Consider the following 21265-nt stretch of genomic DNA (forward strand, 5'->3'; position numbering starts at 1 on the left):
CATTAGGGATTTGTGTAGCCATGTCTCCTGGCACAATAAGGAGGAAAGGGGGAGAAAGGCAACAGGGAATTGCTGAACCATAGGGGTGGAGGGGACAGGGAGAGGGGATAGGGAAATGCTGGACCATAGGAGAGAGAGGGGTTTGGGGAACATTGAGATGCTAGGCTACAAGGGTGTAAGGGAGAGGGAGGGGAGATATTGGCATGGTGGAACAATGTGGGGAAAGACAATGGTAGTTCTCAAGGAGACATGAGTGAGAGGAGGATGGTAAATAAAGAATTGTATAATGGGGAGTGGGTGAAAGAGAAGGGAATATGAGGCCAGGGAAGGAGTGATACAAGAGAGGTAGGGGTGAGAGGAGAAGATGGAAAGTTGATAGGTACTGGTAAGTGAAATATAGGTGGAGGACTGAAGAGTGAGAAGACAAAATCTGAGGGGGAGAGAAAAAACAAAGATAGAGGAAATGTGTCAGAGACTGATATATTGAGGGAATAGAAGAGGAAAGTGGAGAAAGGACAAATGGACCACACCCACTGGAGAGCAGAAGACAGGAAAACAAAAGAAGAAACTGGGACCAACACGCTTGAAAAAAATAAAATACCCAGATAACAAAGGTAGAAAAAAGTGTTTATTTTGAATTTATTTGTTGGAATATATTATCTTTGGGAAATGTGCAACACAGATGTCTTTGTAATTTTTTTTCAGTATAAGAGGAAATACATTTGTGTTTTTATTTCTCGATGTTGTGGAACATGCCTAGTTTGAATTCTTGGGGTTCTCAATTCAATTTTTATCTTTATATTTTTAATTTGTGATCCCTTGTTCTGTATTTGGTGTGTGACCAAGGTGTTGTACTCTGTGGGCAAGTAGTTTCTGCGTAGAACTCTGTAGCAGTCCCACTTATTCAGTTTTACCAGTAGTAGATGTATTGGTGTTCTAGGGCCCCATAAAATATTTGTAGTGTTGCTTATTAAGTAGGATTCTTGTTTAAATCAGTGCTACCGTTCTATAGCAGATTTGCTACATGTATGTCGAGTTAAGATTTTTTCAGGTTTTGTGTTATTTCACAATGTGCCTGATAGTGAAGGGATTTATTTCACTATTATTGAGATGATGTGATACCATATTTTTTTAAAAAGTTTTTGTATGGTAATTTGCATGGAGGAAATGTGCTAGTTATAATCTGCACCTGTTGTTGTGGGGGAGATAAGGTTTTTGTGGACACAGAACATGTTTACATTTAATATATAAGAACTGATGTACTGTATCAGACCAAGGTCCATGAGGATTGTGTGCGCAGTGTGTAATGGATGCAAGCATCATCCATCATGTGTGTCTTGACTGAAAAAAAGTTGAGAACCACTGGCCTAGGCATCACTACAGGGTCACACAGGGAGTTGCACAACTTGCAATCCAGCATTTCTCCCTCTTTCCCCTGTCCTGCATAGCCCTATCTCTCTTTTGGGCTTTCCTCCTTGGCAGACCTTCAGTGTTTCTATGCCTGCCAGCAACATAACCAAGTAAAGCAAACTGCCTCTGGCTAGCCATGCAAGCATTCCCTCTGCTGTGTCCCACCTACGCTGACACAGGAAGTTGTGTCAGAGGAAGTGAGACACAGCAGAAGAAACGCTTGAGGGGCCAGCCAGAGGCAGTTTGCTTTACTTGCTGATGCTGCTGTTAGCCATAGAAATACTGGAGGACTAGCGAGAAGGAGGAAGAAGAAAGGATGATAAATACCAGACCCGGGGGAAAGGAAGAGTAAAAGATGCCAGACTGTAAGGGAAGGGAGGATGAGAAATACCAGAATGCAGGGAAGGGAGAGACAGAGGAACAGAGGGGAGATGCTTTATAGGAAAGATAGGGACATAGAGGCAGTGCCGTAGCGAGGGCAGCTGACACCCGGGGCGGGTCGCCGCTGCGCACCCCCCCCCAGGTGCAGCACGGCACACCCTCCCCCTCCAGAGCGTACCCTCCTCTCTCTGGAGCGCACCCCCTTCCGGAGCGCGTACTTACGAGGGAAGGCGTCAGGTGACGAGGGAAAGCGGCGAGGGATGGGTGGGAGGGCCAAACCGCCCAGAGTGCATGTCGCTGGGAGCTGCGTCGGCTCCGCTGGTTCCCTGCTCTCTGTGCCCCGGAACAGGAAGTAACCTGTTACGGGGCAGAGAGAGCAGGGAACCAGCGGAGCTGACACCCCCCCAGCGGCGTGCACCCAGGGCGGACCACCCCACCGTCCCCTCCCCTTCCTACGCCACTGCATAGAGGGAATGATGGTGGACATGGAGTGAGAGAAAATGCCAACTGGAGAGGAGATCTAGAAACAGCAGAAGTTGAATGGCACTTAGGGGGGGAGGAGGTATAGAGTAGCAGATGGATGGCACTTGGGGACGGGGAGAAGAGGAACAGAGCTGAAGATGGGGTGGGGGGGGGCAGAATAGAGAAGATGATGAATGGAACTAGGGGGTGGGAAGAAAGGGAACAGAGCAGAAGATGGCTGGGACTTGGCAATCGAATGAGGGTTGAGGAACAGAACAGGAAATTATAGACAGAAAAGATGAAGTGAGACTTTTGAGGGGATAGTGAGTAGTTGGCAATTGGTAGTTATGAACAGGTATTTGTTAATGGGTTGGGAGAATGAGTGAGAGTGTGGAATGAGAGATAAGAGAAGAGGGGCAAGGAAAAGGGATGACGTTTGGGGAAAGGTTGAGACAAAATATGAATGACCTGGAAGACTGGAGAGGATGAGAGGCAATGAAAAGGGATGGGGATACTGGGGAGGGGTATGAGTCTCTGACATGGTTGAGTGAGGGTGGAAATGGGGATAAAAGATGGTGAAAGACAGGCAATAGGACATGGGGAATAGGGTAAGAGATAGAAGAATGGTCTGGTCTGGAGGCAAGGGAAGGAAAGAGAGATAGGGATGGTGCTGGTGAGGGGATAGGAGGCAGTGGAGGGTAGTTAAAATTTAGAGGGTGCGTACAGAGGATGGGGGGTGGGCAATGGGAATGTTGGAAAGAGAATGAGAAGAAGTTAGGAAAATCCAATAGGTAGATGAGAAGTGAAAAAGAGACTAGAGGGTGAGAGAAAGGGAGCCTAATTAGAAAAATAAAATTCCCAGACAACAAAGGTAGAAGATACATTTAATGTAATACTTTAAGGACTGAGATGTGCCTGCTTTGTAAAATGTACAATTTTTTCTATTTTTATTTTGCAAAGTACAGGGGACAATACGTTTCTGTTTCTCTTTTACCAATATTGCCCTTCTTATAGTCTGGATTTTTTGAGGGTAGGAGGGGTCTCCATTTCAGTTTTTGTCTACATGTTTCTTGTGGTCCCCTATCAGGTGAGGGTTTGTCCATATTCTACATGTGCAGCTGAGGTGAAGGATACTACTAGTGTGTGGTGTCTGTGTAAGAATCTGTAACAGTCCAGCTTGTTCCAGTTTCCCAGTAGCAGGTGCTTTAGGGCCCAGTGTAATATTTGTAGTACTAGCTTTTCATAGATGGATTAGGACTGCTATGGTGTGGTACACTGCTATGGTGTATACATTTTAGTGTCTTTTTGCAGGGTTTTGTGTTATTTCATAAACTGTCTGGCCCTATTTGAAAGTAGGCTCTGGGGCAAGGGCTACCTTTGGTGGCTCTTGTCACCAAAAATTAAAATGCTCAGGACTAATGGGCTCCACATCCTGTAGAGTCACCACACAAACAAAAGCCCATCTGATTTAAGCAAAGTTTCTACTGGTGAAAGGAGTATTCCTGAGGTGATGGTCACAATTTGAATAATTTTACTTGCAGTTAAGACAGGCTGCAAGGACCTCTGCTATCTCCTGCCTCCTGATGTAACTTCCAGTTTCCTTGTATGTGGGATGCAGCAGAGGCATCCTGTATTAATCATTGCCGGCCACAGTCACTGCACCTGAGCAACAATACCGGCACTGCCGCCTGTCGGACACTGACCAGCGCCTAATTTACAAAAGTCTGCTCCCCCTGACAGCAAAACCTGGCTACGCCTCTGCTTCAGAGTTGAGAACCTGTATAAGAAAGGTTCTAAGATTAAGGAAGACCTGAAATCTGAAAAGTTTGACAAAATTGAATTGTTTGTGTGAGCCACTGTACTGACCTGGTTTTATAGCCTGCCTCACTGACAAGGACTACCAATAATTACTGTGGATTCTTTTGGATTCGTATTAGGTAAATGAGACTTTTATTAGAAGTTCACTTCAAATGGAGAGTGTATAAGACATTATTGTCTAAGATACACAATGATTAAGATATATACACAATGATTAAGCTATATAACTTAAGAGAAACAATAATACCTATCTATAGTAGAAAAGAAACAATAATTACATCACTGGTCATGCATTACTACATTCAAGCAAAGCCAGGAGTCTCTTGACCAGGAGAAGAAGCAATAATAAACTATACATCATAATATACATGCATCACTGGTCACACATCACCCAGGCTTTTTACATCAGCTGAGAGAAGCCCCTTTTCAGTGAAGCCAGAGTCTCGTATATAAGTACATAAGCACATAAGTATTGCCATACTGGGACAGACCAAAGGTCCATCAAGCCCAGTATCCTATTTCCAACAGTGGCCAATCCAGGTCACAAATACCTGGCAAGAGCCCAAAAAAGTACAAAATATTTTATACTGCTTATCCCAGTAATAGTGGATGTTCCTCAAGTCCATTTAATAATGGTCTATGGACTTTTCCTTTAGGAAGCCATCCAAACCTTTTTTAAACTCCACTAAGCTAACTGCTTTTACCACATTCTCTGGCAACGAATTTCAGAGTTTAATTATATGAGTGAATAAAATTTTCTCCGATTTGTCTTAAATTTACTACATTGTAGCTTCATCGCATGCCCCCTAGTCCTAGTATTTTTGGAAAGCGTAAACAGACGCTTCACGTCTACCCGTTCCACTCCACTCATTCTTTTATAGACCTCTTTCATATCTCCCCTCAGCCGCCTTTTCTCCAAGCTGAAGAGCCCTAGCCACTTAGTCTTTCCTCATAGGGAAGTCATCCCATCCCCTTTATCATTTTTGTTGCCCTTCTCTGTACCTTTTTTAATTCCACTATATCTTTTTTTAGATGCGGCAACCAGAATTGAACACAATATTCGAGGTGTGGTCGCACCATGGAGCGATACAAAGGCATTATAACATCCTCATTTTTGTTTTCCATTCCTTTCCTAATAATACCTAACATTCTATTTGCTCTCTTAGCCGCAGCAGCACACTGAGCAGAAGGTTTCAACATATCGACGACAGCTAGATCCGTTTCTTGGTGTGTGACTGCTAAAGTGGAACCTTGCCTGATGTAGCTATAATTCGGGTTCCTCTTTCCCACATGCATCACTTTGTACTTGCTCACATTAATGTCATCTTCCATTTAGACGCCCAGTCTCCCAGTCTTGTAAGGTCCTCTTGTAATTTTTCACAATCCTCCTGCGATTTAATGACTTTGAATAACTTTATGTCATCAGCAAATTTAATTACCTCACTAGTTACTCTCATCTCTACGTCATTTATAAATATGTTAAAAAGCAGTGGTCCCAGCACAGACCCTGGGGACCATTGAGAATATTGACCATTTAATCCTACTCTCTGTTTTCTATCCTTTAACTAGTTTTTAATCCACAATAGAACACTACCTCCTATCCCTTGACTCTCCAATGCTTTTGAATATGCTCTGTAATTTTGTTCCTTATAAAAGTCTCTACCATTTTGTCCTGCACCGAAGTCAGGCTCATTGGTCTATAGTTTCCCGGATCACCTTTGGAACCTTTTTAAAAAAATCGTTTTTACAATGGCCACTCTCCAATCTTCCTGTACCATACTTGATTTTAAAGATAAATTACATATTACTAACAATAGTTCTGCAAGTTCATTTTTCAATTCTATCAATACTCTGGGATGTATACTATCCAGTCCAGGCAATTTGCTACTCTTCAGTTTGTTAAATTGCTCCATTACATCTTCCATGTTTATAGAGATTTGTTTCAGCTTCTCCAACTCGTCAGCATTGAATACCATTTCTGGCACCAGTATTTGTCCAACATCTTCCTCGGTGAAGATAGAAGCAAAGAATTCATTTAATCTCTACGCTATGGCCTTGATTTCCTTGATTGCCCCTTTTATTCCTTGCCCATCTAGCAGTCCAACTGATTCTTTTTCCAGCTTCTTGCTTCTAACATACCTAAAACAGTTATTATTCTATGTTTTTGCCTCCAACACAATCTTCTTTTCAAAGTCTCTCTGTGCCTTCCTTATCAATGCTTTGCATTTGACTTGCCATTCCTTATGCTGTTTCCCATTACTTTCAGTTGGATCCTTCTTCCATTTCCTGAAGCATTTTCTTTTAGCTCTAATAGCTTCCTTCAACTCACTTTTTAGCCATGCCAGTTATCGTTTGTTCTTCTTTCCTCCTTTTGTAATACATGGAATACGTCTTGTCTGGACTTCCAGGATGGTATTTTTGAACAGCATCCATATCTGATGTAAATGTTTGACCTTTGCAGCTGCTCCTCAAAATTTTTTTGCCTTTCTTTTCATTTTATCATAGTCTCCTTGCTGAAAGTTAAATGCTAATGTATTGGATTTCTTGTGTGTGCTTACTCCAGAGCCAATATCAAACCTGATCTTATTATGATCACTGTTATCAAGCAGCCCCAGCAATATTACCTCCTGCACCAGATCATGCACTCCACTAAGAACTAGGTCTAAAATCCCCCCCTCCCTTGTTGATTCCTGAACCAGCTGCTCCATAAAGTAGTTATTGATTTCACCAAGGAATTTTACCTCCCTAGCATACCCTGATGTTACATTTACCCAGTTAATAACAGGGTAATTGAAATCACCTATTACTATTATGTTGCCCAGTTTGTTAGCCTCCCTAATTTCTGATAACATTTCTACATCAGTCTGTTCATCCTGGCCAGGTGGAAGGTAGTTCACTCCTATCACTATCCTTATCCCCTTTACACATGGAATTTCTATGATATGCATTCTAAGATGCGTTTTGTATCCTGCAGAAATTTTAGTCTATTTGATTCAAGGCCCTCTTTAATAAGGGGTTACTGAGAAGACGGCCTCAAGGAAAGCGAGAGCAGCCCCGGAGAGAGATTAAGAGACATTTGCAAATCCCTTATAGATGAGGAACGCGCCCTCTGGTGGTCAAGAGACAGATTAGAATAAGGGATGAGCCTAGGAACCACGATTCCCACAATGCACCTGACCCAATACAGGACTTAAAGGAAGTGGAGGGGGAGGAGCAGGATTGGGAGATGGACTCTAATCTGGGTGATGAAGAGCAGCTGAGGGAGCCCTGTGGGGAGGTAGAAGAGATGGAATGGGATAAAAGGGAGGAGAATGAGGAGGAGAGGATGGAGGTGGCTGCATTTGCACAGACTGCTGGTGCTAAGGTGAGGAGTTTCTTGGCTAAGGTATTTCCTCAACTGTCTGGAAGGGGGAAGACAGAATTGATGCAGCTGGGAAGAAACCTGTGGCAGCAAGTAATTAAGAAGGTTAAGGGTACGAGAAGTTAAATACTGTGTGTTGTAAGGGACTGATGTTTAACCTGATAATTAGTGACTAACTGAGAAGAAGAAGAAGATGGTATTAGAGGTCATTGGACTAAGCTCAGCACATTAACATGAAATCTCTGTCTGGCATTGTGAACGTGAAACTTGTCAAAGAGTTTAAAGTGAGATCGTTGTACTGTGTTGCTGAAGTCACTACAACTGAACTGATGTAAATAAAAGTGAACCCCTTTATTATAAGACTGCTGGAGTTTCTGTCCGTTTGTTGGGGTTATCATTAAATGGCAAGCTAAAGGAGCAGTCACTCGAGGAAGCTGTGGCTGAAGGGGCAGAAAACTGGAATTAACTGGTGTTGTGAGGGAGAAAGATCAGCATTGAAGCATATCTGCTAAGCAGGGTCAACCTGAGCCAAAGTACGGAAGGGGGACCTGCTGACACCCTCTACCAATTTGATACACCCTATCACTGCAATATAATTGTACCATGGTCCCACTGATTATCTTCCTTCCACCAGGTCTCAGAGATGCCTATTATATCTATTTTTTAATTTAATGCAATATATTCTAACTCTCCATCTTATTTCTTAGGCTTCTGGCATTAACATTTCGAACAATGTTTGTTGTTCCTATTCACAACTTGCTCAGCAGTTGACAGTGTTAATTTGCAATCTTGAAAATCTGTCTGCTCTTTATTTAAGAGAAAGGGAATGGGACTTGACATACCGCCTTTCTGTGGTTTTTTTGCAACCCCTAAACCAACCTCTTCTCTTCCCCCATTCTCTATTTCTGTGGATAATACTCTCATCCTTCCTGTCTCATCAGCTCATAACCTTGGGGTCATCTTCGACTCCTCCCTCTCCTTCTCTGCACATATTCAGCAGACTGCTAAAACCTGTCATTTCTTTCTCTATAATATCACCAAAATTCGCCCTTTCCTTTCTAAGCACACTACCAGAACCCTCATCCACACTCTTATCACCTCTCCCTTAGACTATTGCAATTTGCTTCTCACAGGTTTCCCACTTAGCCATCTCTCTCCTCTTCCATCTGTTCAAAATTCTGCTGCACGACTAATATTCCGCCAGTGTCGCTATGCTCATATTAGCCCTCTCCTCAAATCACTTCACTGGCTCCCTATCCGTTCCCGCATACAGTTCAAACTCCTCTTATTGACTTATAAGTGCATTCACTCTGCAGCTCCTCAGTACCTCTCCACTCTCATCTCTCCCTACACTCCTCCCTGGGAACTCCGTTCACTGGGTAAATCTCTCTTATCTGCACCCTTCTCCTCCACCGCAAACTCCAGACTCTGTTCTTTTTATTTTGCTGCACCATATGCCTGGAATAGACTTCCTGAGCTGGTACGTCAAGCTCCATCTCTGGCCGTCTTCAAATCTAAGCTAAAAGCCCACCTTTTTGATGCTGCTTTTAACTCCTAACCCTTATTCACTTGTTCAGAACCCTTATTTTATCATCCTCACTTTTAATATTCTCTTATCTCTTAATTTGTCCTGTTTGTCTGTCCTAATTAGATTGTAAGCTCTGTCGAGCAGGGACTGTCTTTTCATGTTCAAGTGTACAGCGCTGCGTACGTCTAGTAGCACTATAGAAATGATAAGTAGTAGTAGTAGTAACTACATTCAAAGTGGTTTACATAGTATATACAGGTACCTTTTGTACCTGAGGCAATGGAGGGTTAAGTGGGAATTGAACCCAATTTCCAAGGATCAAAGTCCACTACACTAACCAGTAGGCTACTCCAAAAGACAAATTTGCTGTTCCCTAGTCAGCAGGGTTTGAACCTTTGCAGGGAGACCCCAATGGATTTTAAGTCTATTGCCTTAACCACTTGGCCATGACTAAAGGCACCTGATCTACTATGGCTTCAATTGCAACCTCAATATCGGGATGCCCTATGTTCCCTGTTATGGTGATATCTTCTAAAAATGCCTTGTTCCAAACCATGCACTTTTGAGTGACTTTCGGCCTTCCCCCAATTTCTAGTTTAAAAGCTGCTCTATCTCTTTTTAAATGTTGATGGCAGCAGCCTGGTTCCATCCTGGTTAAGGTGGAGCCTATCCTACCCCAGAATGTTTCCCAGTTTCTAAGAAATCTAAATCCCTCATCCCTGCACCATCATCTCAACTGTGCATTGAGACTTCGGAGCTCTGCGTGCCTCTTGGGTCCTGAGCATAGAACGGAGAGCATTTCTGAAAATGCTACCCTGGAGAATCTGAATTTCAGCTTTCTACCTAGGAGCCTAAATTTGGCTTCCAGAACCTCCCTACCACATTTTCCTATGGTACCCACATGTACCAAGTCAGCTGGCTCCTTCCCAGCACTTTCTAAAATCCTATCTAGGTGAGGCATGAGGTCCACCACCTTTGCACCAGGCAGGCAAGTGACCAGGTGATCATCATGTTCACCAGCCACCCAGCTGTTTACATGCCTAATAATTGAATCACCAACTACAGCTTGAATCACCAACTACAGCAGCTGTCCTAACCCTTTCCTCCTGGACAGAAGCTCCTGGAGACACATCCTCGGTGTGAGTGGATATTGCATCCCCTGGTAGGCTGGTCCTGGCTACATGATTACTTCCATCTTCTCCTGGGGGATGCTCTCCTTAAAGGAAACCTCCTTCTTCCAAGGCAGCACAGGGGCTGCCAGACTGGAGGTGGAACTTCTCTACAATGTCCCTGTAGGCCTCCTCTGTGTACCTCTCTGTCTCAATCAGCTCCTCCAAGACTGCTACTCTAGCCTCAAGAGAACGGACTCATTCTCTGAGAGCTGGGAGCTCCTTGCATGGAGCACACACATATAAGCTCTCACCAACTGGGAGATAATCATACGTGTGACACTCAAAGCAAAAGACTGAATAGCACCCCTCTCTCTGCTGGACTGCAGTCTGCATCTTAGTGTTATAGAGTTGTTTAAAATAAAACTTCTTAAGGTACTGGGGTATTAAATGAGTATTAAGAGCTTTAAGATTATATGACATAATATGTAATTTATTTAGTGCTTGCTTCTCAGAAACTAATTAAATGTAATTAGAACTCTAATGAAAACGCTCCTCTTTTTATCCTAATTAGAACAATTGACTATAAATGAAAAGAATTGGGGAGGGGGGTGGGAATGAAGATTGAGCTAGGCCCTGCTGTTCCTTCTAGAGGCTATCTGTTAATGCTATGTGACAGAAAGTTCAAGTTCTAAATCTATGAGGAAAAGGGTATGGAGACTAGATAATAAAGTTTGTTTTTTTTCTGTCTTTTTCAATAACCTACAATTCCTGTTTTAAGTCCCAATATTTAAGTTACCAAAGCACAGAGCAAAATGATGTTCACTTACCAGAGAAATGTCCTCTTCTCTCAGAACTTCTCAGAAAGAGAGGCAGAGGTAGGTTACTGTTACAGTACTCACCTGCCAAGGTTGAACATCAGCAAAGCTGGAGCAGTTTCCTCTGTCAGAGTCACAGGACAACAGGTCATGCAATGCATGGGCAAGGGCATAGACAGCATTGTAGGTGCAGTAACTGATCCGCATGTTCTGAAAGTCATAGGTGGAGATTGGCAGGGACTCCAATCTCTCTGAGCCCAAGCAGGGCTTTCTGCCCCCACTTTGAAACTCATCAGTTTTATGAGGACCCTCTTTCCACTCACAGTCAAACACATGTTCCCAGAAAGGCCTGAGGAAAATGTCAGGAGAAGAGTCTGTGGGATGGTTCTTATACTGAAATTCCCTGAAGGAAGGAATGTCCAAGTTGGGGATTGTGAACCCGATGGTGCCATTCAGCATCTCCCATAATCTTCTGTTGAAAAACAGTGATGATCCAGTGATAGCAGGGCCAAAGATCCAGACTTTTCTTGCTTTTGCCTGTACCATTTCTTCTAAGACTGGACCAATCTCCATTGGGTAGCCATGCACAATGATAACCACAGCACTTGATGTCCTTATGATATTAACTAGATACTGGATCCTTATTGGGCTATCATTTTGGCTAAGAGTTTCAAAGAAGGCTACACAAAACTTCAAGCTGGCTAGTTCAGTCTTCAGAGCCTGGGCTGCATCTACGCCGTAGTCAGTGGAGGAGAAAAGGATGCCCACCCATGTCCAACCAAAATGAGACAATAGATCAGCCAGTTTGGAGGGTACGGACTCAATGCTGCCCACTGTCCTCAGGAAGGAGGGGAACTGGAGTTTGTCCCCCAGGACTAGAAGCGATGAGGCATAGCTGATCTGTACAACAATGAGAACAAAAGCTGAAATGTTGTCTTCCATTGATTTCAAAGAGGAAACCAGAAGAAAACAAAGTGTGTAGATAGTTGTGAAAATGTCTAAAAGCAAGAAGTGGACCAAAGAGTGTATGGAGCACATTAACCCAGACCTGAAGTCAAATACAGTGAGACACATTTAAAACTTCTGGGTTTATGGAACAAAATGAGTACTTTTATGTCATTACACACCCTTGTGCATGTGTTTTTCTTTCTCCACTGTCTGACTTTGTTTACAAAATGAGCATTCACAGGTTAAGCATAGTAGTACAAAGATCCTCTTATTCATAATGGGCCTGATATTCAAAAGACTCTGGGCAAGTCACTTAACCTTCCATTGCTCCGGGTACAAAATAAGTACCTGTATATATGTAAACTGAAAGGCGGTATATCAAACCCCATTCCCTTTTCCTTTCCTAACGTTGAGAGTTATGCTCATAAATTGGCCTCTTTGAAAATTTACTAGGGCTGAGTGCATACATCAGAACGCTTATTGTTTGAAACGAGGTATCAATCCAAAATCCATTGCCAATATCTCTGAAACTTGTTGCATAAGAATCTTAAAAATCAAACAAACAACTTTGAAATGGACCCTATACTCAGGTAACCAATGAAAGATTTTCAAAATTGGTGTAATATCCACAAACCTAGCAGTTCCTGTCAAGACCCTGGCCACAGAAGTTTGTGCTGTTTGTAAAGCTTTAATTTGAGTCCTCTGATGCCCCAATCATTTGCTTAATCAACACATGAAGTAATTAAACTCTGCACAACCACTCTAAAACTTTGAGGATTCAACAGATTCTTCCACCTTCGCACTGCTTTCTGGAAGGAGTCAAAATTTAGGGGTCCTTATAATAAGGTGCACTGAAAAATGGCCTGCGGTGGTGTGAACACGTGTATTGGATGCGCACAGGTCCATTTTTCAGCAGACCTGCAAAAAAGGCCTTTTTTTTTTTGCTGAAAATGAATGTGTGGCAAAATAAAATCAGTGCATCCATTTTGGGCCTGAGACCTTACCGTCATCCATTGACTTAGCAGTAAGGTCTCATGCATTAACTGGACAGTAATCGTCAGCACGTATACACTGCCAATTACTGGCCAGTTAGTGCCACGCAGTGGAAAATAAAAAATATTTCCTGCCGCGCATATTGGACACATGTAAAAAATGGAATTACCGCTTCGGGGTGCGGTAGCCTGGCAGTAGTTCCAAATTGACGTGCATTGGACACGTGTAGGCACCTATCTGCCTTATTTTCGAAAGAGAAAGACGCCTATATTTTGACCTAAATCGGGAGATGGGCGTCTTTCTCCCATGGGCGCCCAAATCAGTATAATCGAAAGCCGATTTTGTGCGTCTTCAACTGCAATCTGTCTTGGAAACGGCCAAAGTTGACAGGGGCGTATCGGAGGTGTGGTGAAGGCGGGACTTGGGCGTGTTTATTGGCCGAGGAGAGATGGGCGCCTTTGGCCGATGATCGAAAAAAGAAAGGTGTTTTTAGCGCGAATTTGGGTCATTTTTTGGACCCTTTTTTGTCACAAACAAGTCCCCAAAAAGTCCCCTAAATGACCAGATGACCACCGGAGGGAATCGGGGATGAACACCCCTGACTCCCCCAGTAGTCACTAACCCCCTCCCACCAAACAAAAAAGAACTTTAAAAACTTTTTTGGCAGCCTGTATGCCAGCCTCAAATATCATACCCAGCTCCATCACAGCAGTATGCAGGTCCCTGGAGCAGTTGTTAGTGGGTGCAGTGGACTTCAGGCAGGTGGACCCAGGCCCATCCCCCCCCCTACCTGTTACACTTGTGGTGGTAAATGGGAGCCCTCCAAACCGCCCCCAAAACCCACTGTACCCACATGTAGGTGCCCCCCTTCAGCCATAAGGGCTATGGTAATGGTGTAGACTTGTGGGCAGTGGGTTTTGGGGGGATTTGAGGGGCTCAGCAACCAAGGGATGGGAGCTATGGACTTGGGAGGTACGTAACTTTTTTTTTAATTGTTACAAGTGCCCCCTAGGGTGCCCAGTTGGTGTCCTGGCATGTGAGGGGGACCAGTGCACTATGAATCCTGGCCCCTCCCACGACCCAATGCCTTGGATTTGTTCATTTTTGAGCTGGGCGCCTTCGGTTTCCATTATCGCTGAAAAACGAAACCGCCCAGCTCAAATCTGCACAAATCCGATGCATTTGGCTGGCACAAACCGTATTATCGGAAAAAAGATGGACGCCCATTTTTTTCGAAAATACGGTTTGTCCCGCCCCTTCACGTACCCATTCTCGGAGATAGACGCCCATGGAGATGGGCATTCGCGTTCGATTATGCCCCTCCACGCGTCTTAGTAAAAGGGCCCCTTAGGTTGTTATTTAGATTGAGAGGGCATTTGGGATTTATGTCCCCGCTTGCCTTGGATGCAAGTGTTAGGGTGTAGTCCGTTGGTGTGGAGGAGCATAGGGGTGTAACAGCACTTAGATATATAGTAGTTGGAACATCAACATTTTCCTTGAAATCTTCTAGTAGAGGAAGAAGCAGTAGTAGTTTGAGGCCTAGATATTTATAATATCTGTATGTTTTTTTAAATTAGGTCGGACACCTCCTCAACTTTGTCCCTAAACAAGTTTTCTCTATGACAAGGGACATCTGCCCCTTGAGATTTGGACACACTGCAGATGAACAGCATAGAAAAATGTCTGAAAAATAGGTTTTGAAAATACTGATTTGGACATTTTTGTGAGAAAAACATTCAAATGCTGCTTTATGCCACTTTTTAGACACTTTTGTGTGGAAATGTTGGGGGGGGGGGGCAGAGCAGGGCATTATGGATGGGAGAGATGATAGGAATTTTGAGGGAATAGTGAGGACTTGACAATTGGTAGATATGAATAGGGGTGTTTTGATGGTTTGGGAGAATGAGTGAAGGTGTGAAATAGGGGGTAAGAGAAGGGGGGTAAAGTAGGGAGACAGGATACGATAAGGAGAGTACTGGAGCAAGAGAGTAGCATGATCAACAAGACTCTTCCAAAAACCCAAGGAGACGAGATGGAAATGTTTACACTTTATCCTTTATCCTTCGTCTAAGCATTGTTGATGCCTAGAAACAAGCTATCCCATAATTGTATTAAGAGTTTTGCAGTAGTTTGCTTGATTCTGTCCATTATACCACATGTTACTGAATTTGTCAGAATTTTTCTGTCAGGGGGCATGGCATGAATAGAGAGTGGGCATAGAAATTTTAGACTTACTGCCCAATAACTGGCTAACACAGTTAAAAGGGAGCACTTAGCACCTGCTAGATAGGAGGCGATAGGTGATTCCGCTTTAAGGGGTCCTTTTACTAAGGTGCACTGAAAAATGGCCTGCACTAGTGTAAACGTGTGTTTTGGACACTTGCAGATCCATTTTTCAGCGCACCTGTAAAAAAACGCCTTTTTGTTTTGGACGAAAATGGACGTGCGGCAAAATGAAAATTGGCATGCTTCCATTTTGGGTCTGGGACCTTACTACCACCCGTTGACTTAGCGGTAATGTCTCGTATGTCAACTAAGCGGTAATGGTCTATGCACGTAAAATGCCTTTTACTGACTGGTTAGCGCAGTGTCGGAAAATAATTATTTTCTGGCGCGCGTAGTGGACGCGCATAAAAAATGAAATTACTGCACAGGCCATGCGGTAGCCGGGCGGTAATTCGAAATTGATACACGTTGGGCGCACATAGTTGCCTATACGGCTTAGTAAAAGGGCTCTTAAGGGCCCTGTTTACTAAGGTGTGTTAGCGTTTTTAACATGCCTACAATTAGCAGCACGCATGTTAACCTGTAGGCGCCTATAGGGATATTGTAGACACGTATATGGTTAACGCTCATTAAAGATGCTAACGCACCTATAACGCTGCTTAGGAAACAGGGTCCTAACTGTGGTCAGGAACTGTGCACCAACTGCAATTTTATTGGGGAACTAGTGTTAGAAAATTCTTGTTGCACCCCCGCTGGATGCTGTGTAACATTTTCAGGTACAATCCAGTATATTCCCATATTAAACCACCGTTACTACAAATTTTACCACAGTTTTGTAAAAGTCATTTTAGGGTTCTATATATATGGGACTAAAACAGCTATTTAAAAAGTAGGGTCTCCTAAATTTTGGCTTCTGTTCAGTCATCTATTTTGAGGCTCCTAAATTCCGAGTTCCTAAATTCCCCACTCACCTTTTAGGTGCCTACATTTACGAACCTCATATAAACGGGTTCCAAAATTTAGGTACCCAGGAAGAGGAAGTTTTTGCTTAGGTTTAGGTGCCCAGCTCCTTAGTTAGGCATCTAAAATAAGTACAGAAGTACATAAGTATTGCTATACTGTGACAGACCAAAGGTCCATCAAGCCCAGCATCCTGTTTCCAACAGTGGCCAATCCAGGTCACAAAAACCTGGCAAGGTCCCCAAAAAGTACAAAGCATTTTATGCTGCTTATCCCAGAAATAGCTGATTTTTCCCAAGTCCAATAATTGTCTATGGGCTTTTCCTTTAGGAAGCCGTCCAGACAGTTTTTAAACCCCGCTAAGCTATCCGCCTTTACTACGTTCTCTGACAACGAATTCTACAATTTAATTACACGTTGAGTGAAGAAAACTTTTCTCCAATTCGTATTAAATTTACTACTTTGTAGTTTCATCACATGCCCTCTAGTGCTAGTATTTTTGGAAAGAGTAAACAAACGATTCACGTCTACTCGTTCCACTCCACTCATTATTTTATAGACCTCTATCATATCTCCCGTCAGCCGTCTCTTCTCCAAGCTGAAGAGCCCTAGACACTTCAGCCTTTCCTGATAGGGAAGTCGTCCCATCCCCTTTATCATTTTCGTCGCCCTTTTCTGTACCTTGTCTAATTCCACTATATCTTTTTTTTAGATGCAGCCACCAGAATTGAACACAATATTCAAGGTGCGGTCACACCATGGACCGATACAAAGGCATTATAACGTCCTCACTTTTGTTTTCCATTCCTTTCCTAATAATAGCTTACATTCTATTTGCTTTCTTAGCCGCCGCAGCACACTGAGCTAGGAACCTAGCTTTGGCAGAAAAATTACCTAAATCTAGGAGCGCAAAATGCAGCTTAGCATTTGTACCTGACCCTATCCTCTCCCTCAAAGATGAGGTGCCCTCCTTTCCTCCCTCCCTCCTTCATTTCCTTCCTCCTGCTTGATCCTTGATGCTTAAAATCCTCCCCCACCCTCTGATCTATGATTCTCTCTCCCCCAAAGCCTGTGATCTCTCACCTACATTAGTCAATATACTAAATGGCATAGTTGCATTTTCTGTCTCGAAACCTGCACCATGAAGATCACGCCCTGCTACCCCCACTGGATTGTGAGCCCCCTGGTGGTGAAGCAAGGTATTACACTATAAATAGAACAAAGTTAATTTTTGTTATGGTGTTTCCCCAGATAAACTTCTCACCAACCAGGGAGTTTAACAATAAAAATATATTTTATTTGAAAACATTTAAGCAAATTATTAGCAGTTTTCATCAGTCTTTACCTTTACAGAGCTCTCAGAATATACCAACAACATATCATTCGAGGACATTCAAACAATTTCAACATTTCAGGAACCAGATAAGTATTTTATTTTTTCCCTCTATAAAACTAGACAAACTAGACTAAACTTCTAGACTATTTTTCCTACTTGGAACTGATACTTTGTGCTAAAATTATATTTTTTTCAGGTTCATTGAATTCCACAGGAGGATAACCCTGGAACCAGGTAAGTACAAGTTTTAAACTACCTATCTCTCTATCCCAGCAGCTCTTTTCTATATTATCCCTCTGTTTCAATCTTTATGTTGTTGTCACTTAGTTTACTTCCAGCTCTCTTATTAATCTTCTCTTGTCTTCTTTCATTGTGTTGAGTACCAGCGCTTTTCATTGGCACATCCCAGAGTTCTTGAGTACCTACTGACTGACTTTACATAAATAGAAGAGAGAAACTTACATCACTACCTATGGTGTTTGGGGACCAGGGATTTGGGAATGACCTTAGGTAGTTCCCTGACTAGCTTCCCAAAATAAAGGTTACTTTAATGACCCTAAGCTAACCCTCCCACATCAGCTCAGGAAAGAACTTTTTTCAGTCACACAACACTCAGTTGTCAAGCATAAACACAATCATTGCAGCCCATCAGAGAGACAGCTTTAATCATCCCTCTAAGTGAAAAACTGCAGTGTAAAAGAGACCAAGTTTGCAATTTTTTTTAATGATTAAGAGTTGTCAACCTTTGTAGAAAGAATCCCTTTTCACTATCGGTCCTTATTTTCTGGTAGCTCTCTGAGGTAAGAAGTAAAATGCCTCAGACTTGGATCGGAGAACCAAAAGCAGTTCAGTCATGCTCTGACTACACCTACAGGCACCAATGGCGTTCCTTGGTCAGCTGCCACCCGGGGCAAATCGCTGCTGCACCCCACCCCCCCGGGTGCAGAGTGGTCCGTCCCCACTGGGTGCAGCATGACACCCTCTCCCTCCCCGAGTTCAACGACACCCCCCCCCCCCGGGTGCAGCATCCCCCTCAGCACATCACCATCCCCCCCACCCCGGGTGCATTCTTCTTACCTGCTGGGTTGCTGGGAGCAGCCATGCAGCTGTCGGCTCCATTGGTTCTCTGCTCCCTCTGCCCCGGAACAGGAAGTAACAGCAGAGGGAGCAGGGAACCAGCGGAGCCGACAGCCATGAGGCTGCTCCCTGCACCCCTCCTGCAGCTTGCACCCGGGGTGGACTGCCCCCACCACCCCGCCCTCGGTACGCCACTTGCAGATATTAGGAGAAACTCAAATTAATAAATTTTCAGCAATAGAATGTGTATTTTATTTCCCCTTCTCACTCACACACACATTCAGCCTTGAGCAAAAAACCCGCAGAGATCCATACTTTAACTAGTTCATTTACCTATACATACGCACACCATTCCAGTGCCAATTTACTAAAAACAATTATTTTACAGCAAAGACATTGAAATAAAAAACAAGACCAGCCAGAACACTCTAATACATCCACCCTGCTTCAAATTTCCCTCCCAACTCACACTGATTAGCAATGGCAGCAATTAGAATGTTTACCCTAGTAACCAGGGCAGGGGCGTAGACAGACTTTGGCGGGAGGGGGGTCCAGAGCCCGAGGTGAGGGGGCACATTTTAGCCCCCCCCCCGGCACCGCCAACCCCCCGCCATTGCTGAACCCCCCACCACCACCAACCCACCCAACCTCCCCTCCCGCCGCCAACCTGCCATCGCCTACCTTTGCTGGTGGGGGACCCCAACCCTTGCCAGCCGAGCGGAGGTCCTCTTCTTCCCAATCCCGTGCAAGGCTTCGTTCTAGTCTGACGTGCAGGACGTTAGACTCATAGAAACAGAATGAAGCCTTGCAAGATGGCTTCGTTCTGTTTCTGTGAGTCTGACGTCCTCCACGTACAACGTGCAGGACGTCAGACTAGAACGAAGCCTTGCGCGGGATTGGGAAGAAGAGGACCTCGGCTTGGCTGGCGGGGATTGGGGTCCCCCGCCAGCAAAGGTAGGTGACGGCGGGCTGGCGGCGGGAGGGGAGGTTGGGCGGGTCGGCGGCAGGGGGGTCCAGGGGCAAATCCAGCCCCATACTGGCTACGCCACTGAACCAGGGCAACCAGCAGGCACATGCATGCTTGTCCCAGCACAGTGCTACTGCACAATCAAAACTATTCCAAAGTTAAGTAAAATTAAAGCATTTTTTCTCAGCTTTTCTAAAACTGTAAATTCTTTTAAATATTTTTAACCCAAGGGGTTACAGGAGTATACACATACAATTTAATGGGATCTTTGATTTTCAAGACCCTCCTATTTGTGTCACTAATACTGGATGATGCCACCTAATAAAGAGTGATACAGTGCAATGTCAGTGAAGTCAGGAGACTGCATCCCTCCTGCTTCTGAAGAGTGAGACCGCAGAACTGTAAGTGCAGATTTCAGAGGTATTAGGGAGGGCCTGGAACATCACAGTGGAAATGGGGTTGGGGTGCAAGAGGTTCCACAACTATTTAGCACAGTGATGTCAAACTCACTTTCATGGGCCCACCTCTGATGGTATTAGTTGATTGTGCAGAAGCCCCACCAATGATGGGGGCATCAATTTACTGTTACATAAGAACATAAGAATAGCCATACTGGGTCAGACCAATGGTCCATCTAGCCCAGTATCCTGTTTCCAGCAGTGGCCAATCCAGGTTACAAGTACCTGGCAAAAACAAAAATAGTGGCAACATTCCATGCTACTGATCCCAGAGAAAGCAGTGATTTTACCATGTCTGTCTCATTAGCAGACTATGGACTTTTCCTCCAGGAACTTGTCCAAACCTTTTTAAACCCAGATATGCTAACTGCTATTACTATATCTTCTGGCAAAGAGTTCCAGAGCTTAACTATTTGTTGCATGAAAAAACATTTCCTCCTGTTTATTTTAAAAGTATTTTCATGTAACTTCATTGAGTGTCCCCTAGTCTTTGTAATTTTTGAGAAAGTAAAAAAATCATAAGTACATAAGTAATGCCACACTGGGAAAAGACCAAGGGTCCATCGAGCCCAGCATCCTGTCCACGACAGCGGCCAATCCAGGCCAAGGGCACCTGGCAAGCTTCCCAAACGTACAAACATTCTATACATGTTATTCCTGGAATTTTGGATTTTTCCAAGTCCGTTTAGTAGCGGTTTATGGACTTGTCCTTTAGGAAACCGTCCAACCCCTTTTTAAACTCTGCTAAGCTAACCGCCTTCACCACTTTCTCCGGCAACGAATTCCAGAGTTTAATTACACGTTGGGTGAAGAAAAATTTTCTCCGATTTGTTTTAAATTTACTACACTGTAGTTTCATTGCATGCCCCCTAGTCCTAGTATTTTTGGACAGCGTGAACAGACGCTTCACATCCACCTGTTCCACTCCACTCATTATTTTATATACCTCTATCATGTCTCCCCTCAGCCGTCTCTTCTCCAAGCTGTATAGCCCTAGCCTCCTTAGTCTTTCTTCATAGGGAAGTCGTCCCATCTCCGCTATCATTTTAGTCGCCCTTCGCTGCACCTTTTCCAATTCTACTATATCTTTCTTGAGATGCGGCGACCAGAATTGAACACAATACTCAAGGTGCGGTCGCACCATGGAGCGATACAACGGCATTATAACATCCTCACACCTGTTTTCCATACCTTTCCTAATAATACCCAACATTCTATTTGCTTTCTTAGCCGCAGCAGCACACTGAGCAGAAGGTTTCAGTGTGTTATCGACGACGACACCCAGATCCCTTTCTTGGTCTGTAACTCCTAACGTGGAACCTTGCATGACGTAGCTATAATTCGGGTTCTTTTTTCCCACATGCATCACCTTGCACTTGCTCACATTAAACATCATCTGCCATTTAGCCGCCC

The 21265-nt window shown here is 43.9% G+C and overlaps 1 protein-coding gene across 1 annotated transcript in view; it reads right to left on the reverse strand.

Annotated features, from left to right (window-relative positions):
* Positions 1–21265, reverse strand: part of LOC115461981 (taste receptor type 1 member 2-like) — a 72384-nt gene that overhangs the window by 23699 nt on the left and 27420 nt on the right. The window contains exon 4 of the mRNA XM_030192030.1: positions 10972–11787. Within this exon, the coding sequence (XP_030047890.1) occupies positions 10972–11787 (816 nt within the window). The remainder of the gene's footprint in view (positions 1–10971; positions 11788–21265) is intronic.

Source organism: Microcaecilia unicolor, chromosome 2 (assembly GCF_901765095.1).
Source record: "Microcaecilia unicolor chromosome 2, aMicUni1.1, whole genome shotgun sequence".
Taxonomy (NCBI): Eukaryota; Metazoa; Chordata; class Amphibia; order Gymnophiona; family Siphonopidae; genus Microcaecilia; species Microcaecilia unicolor.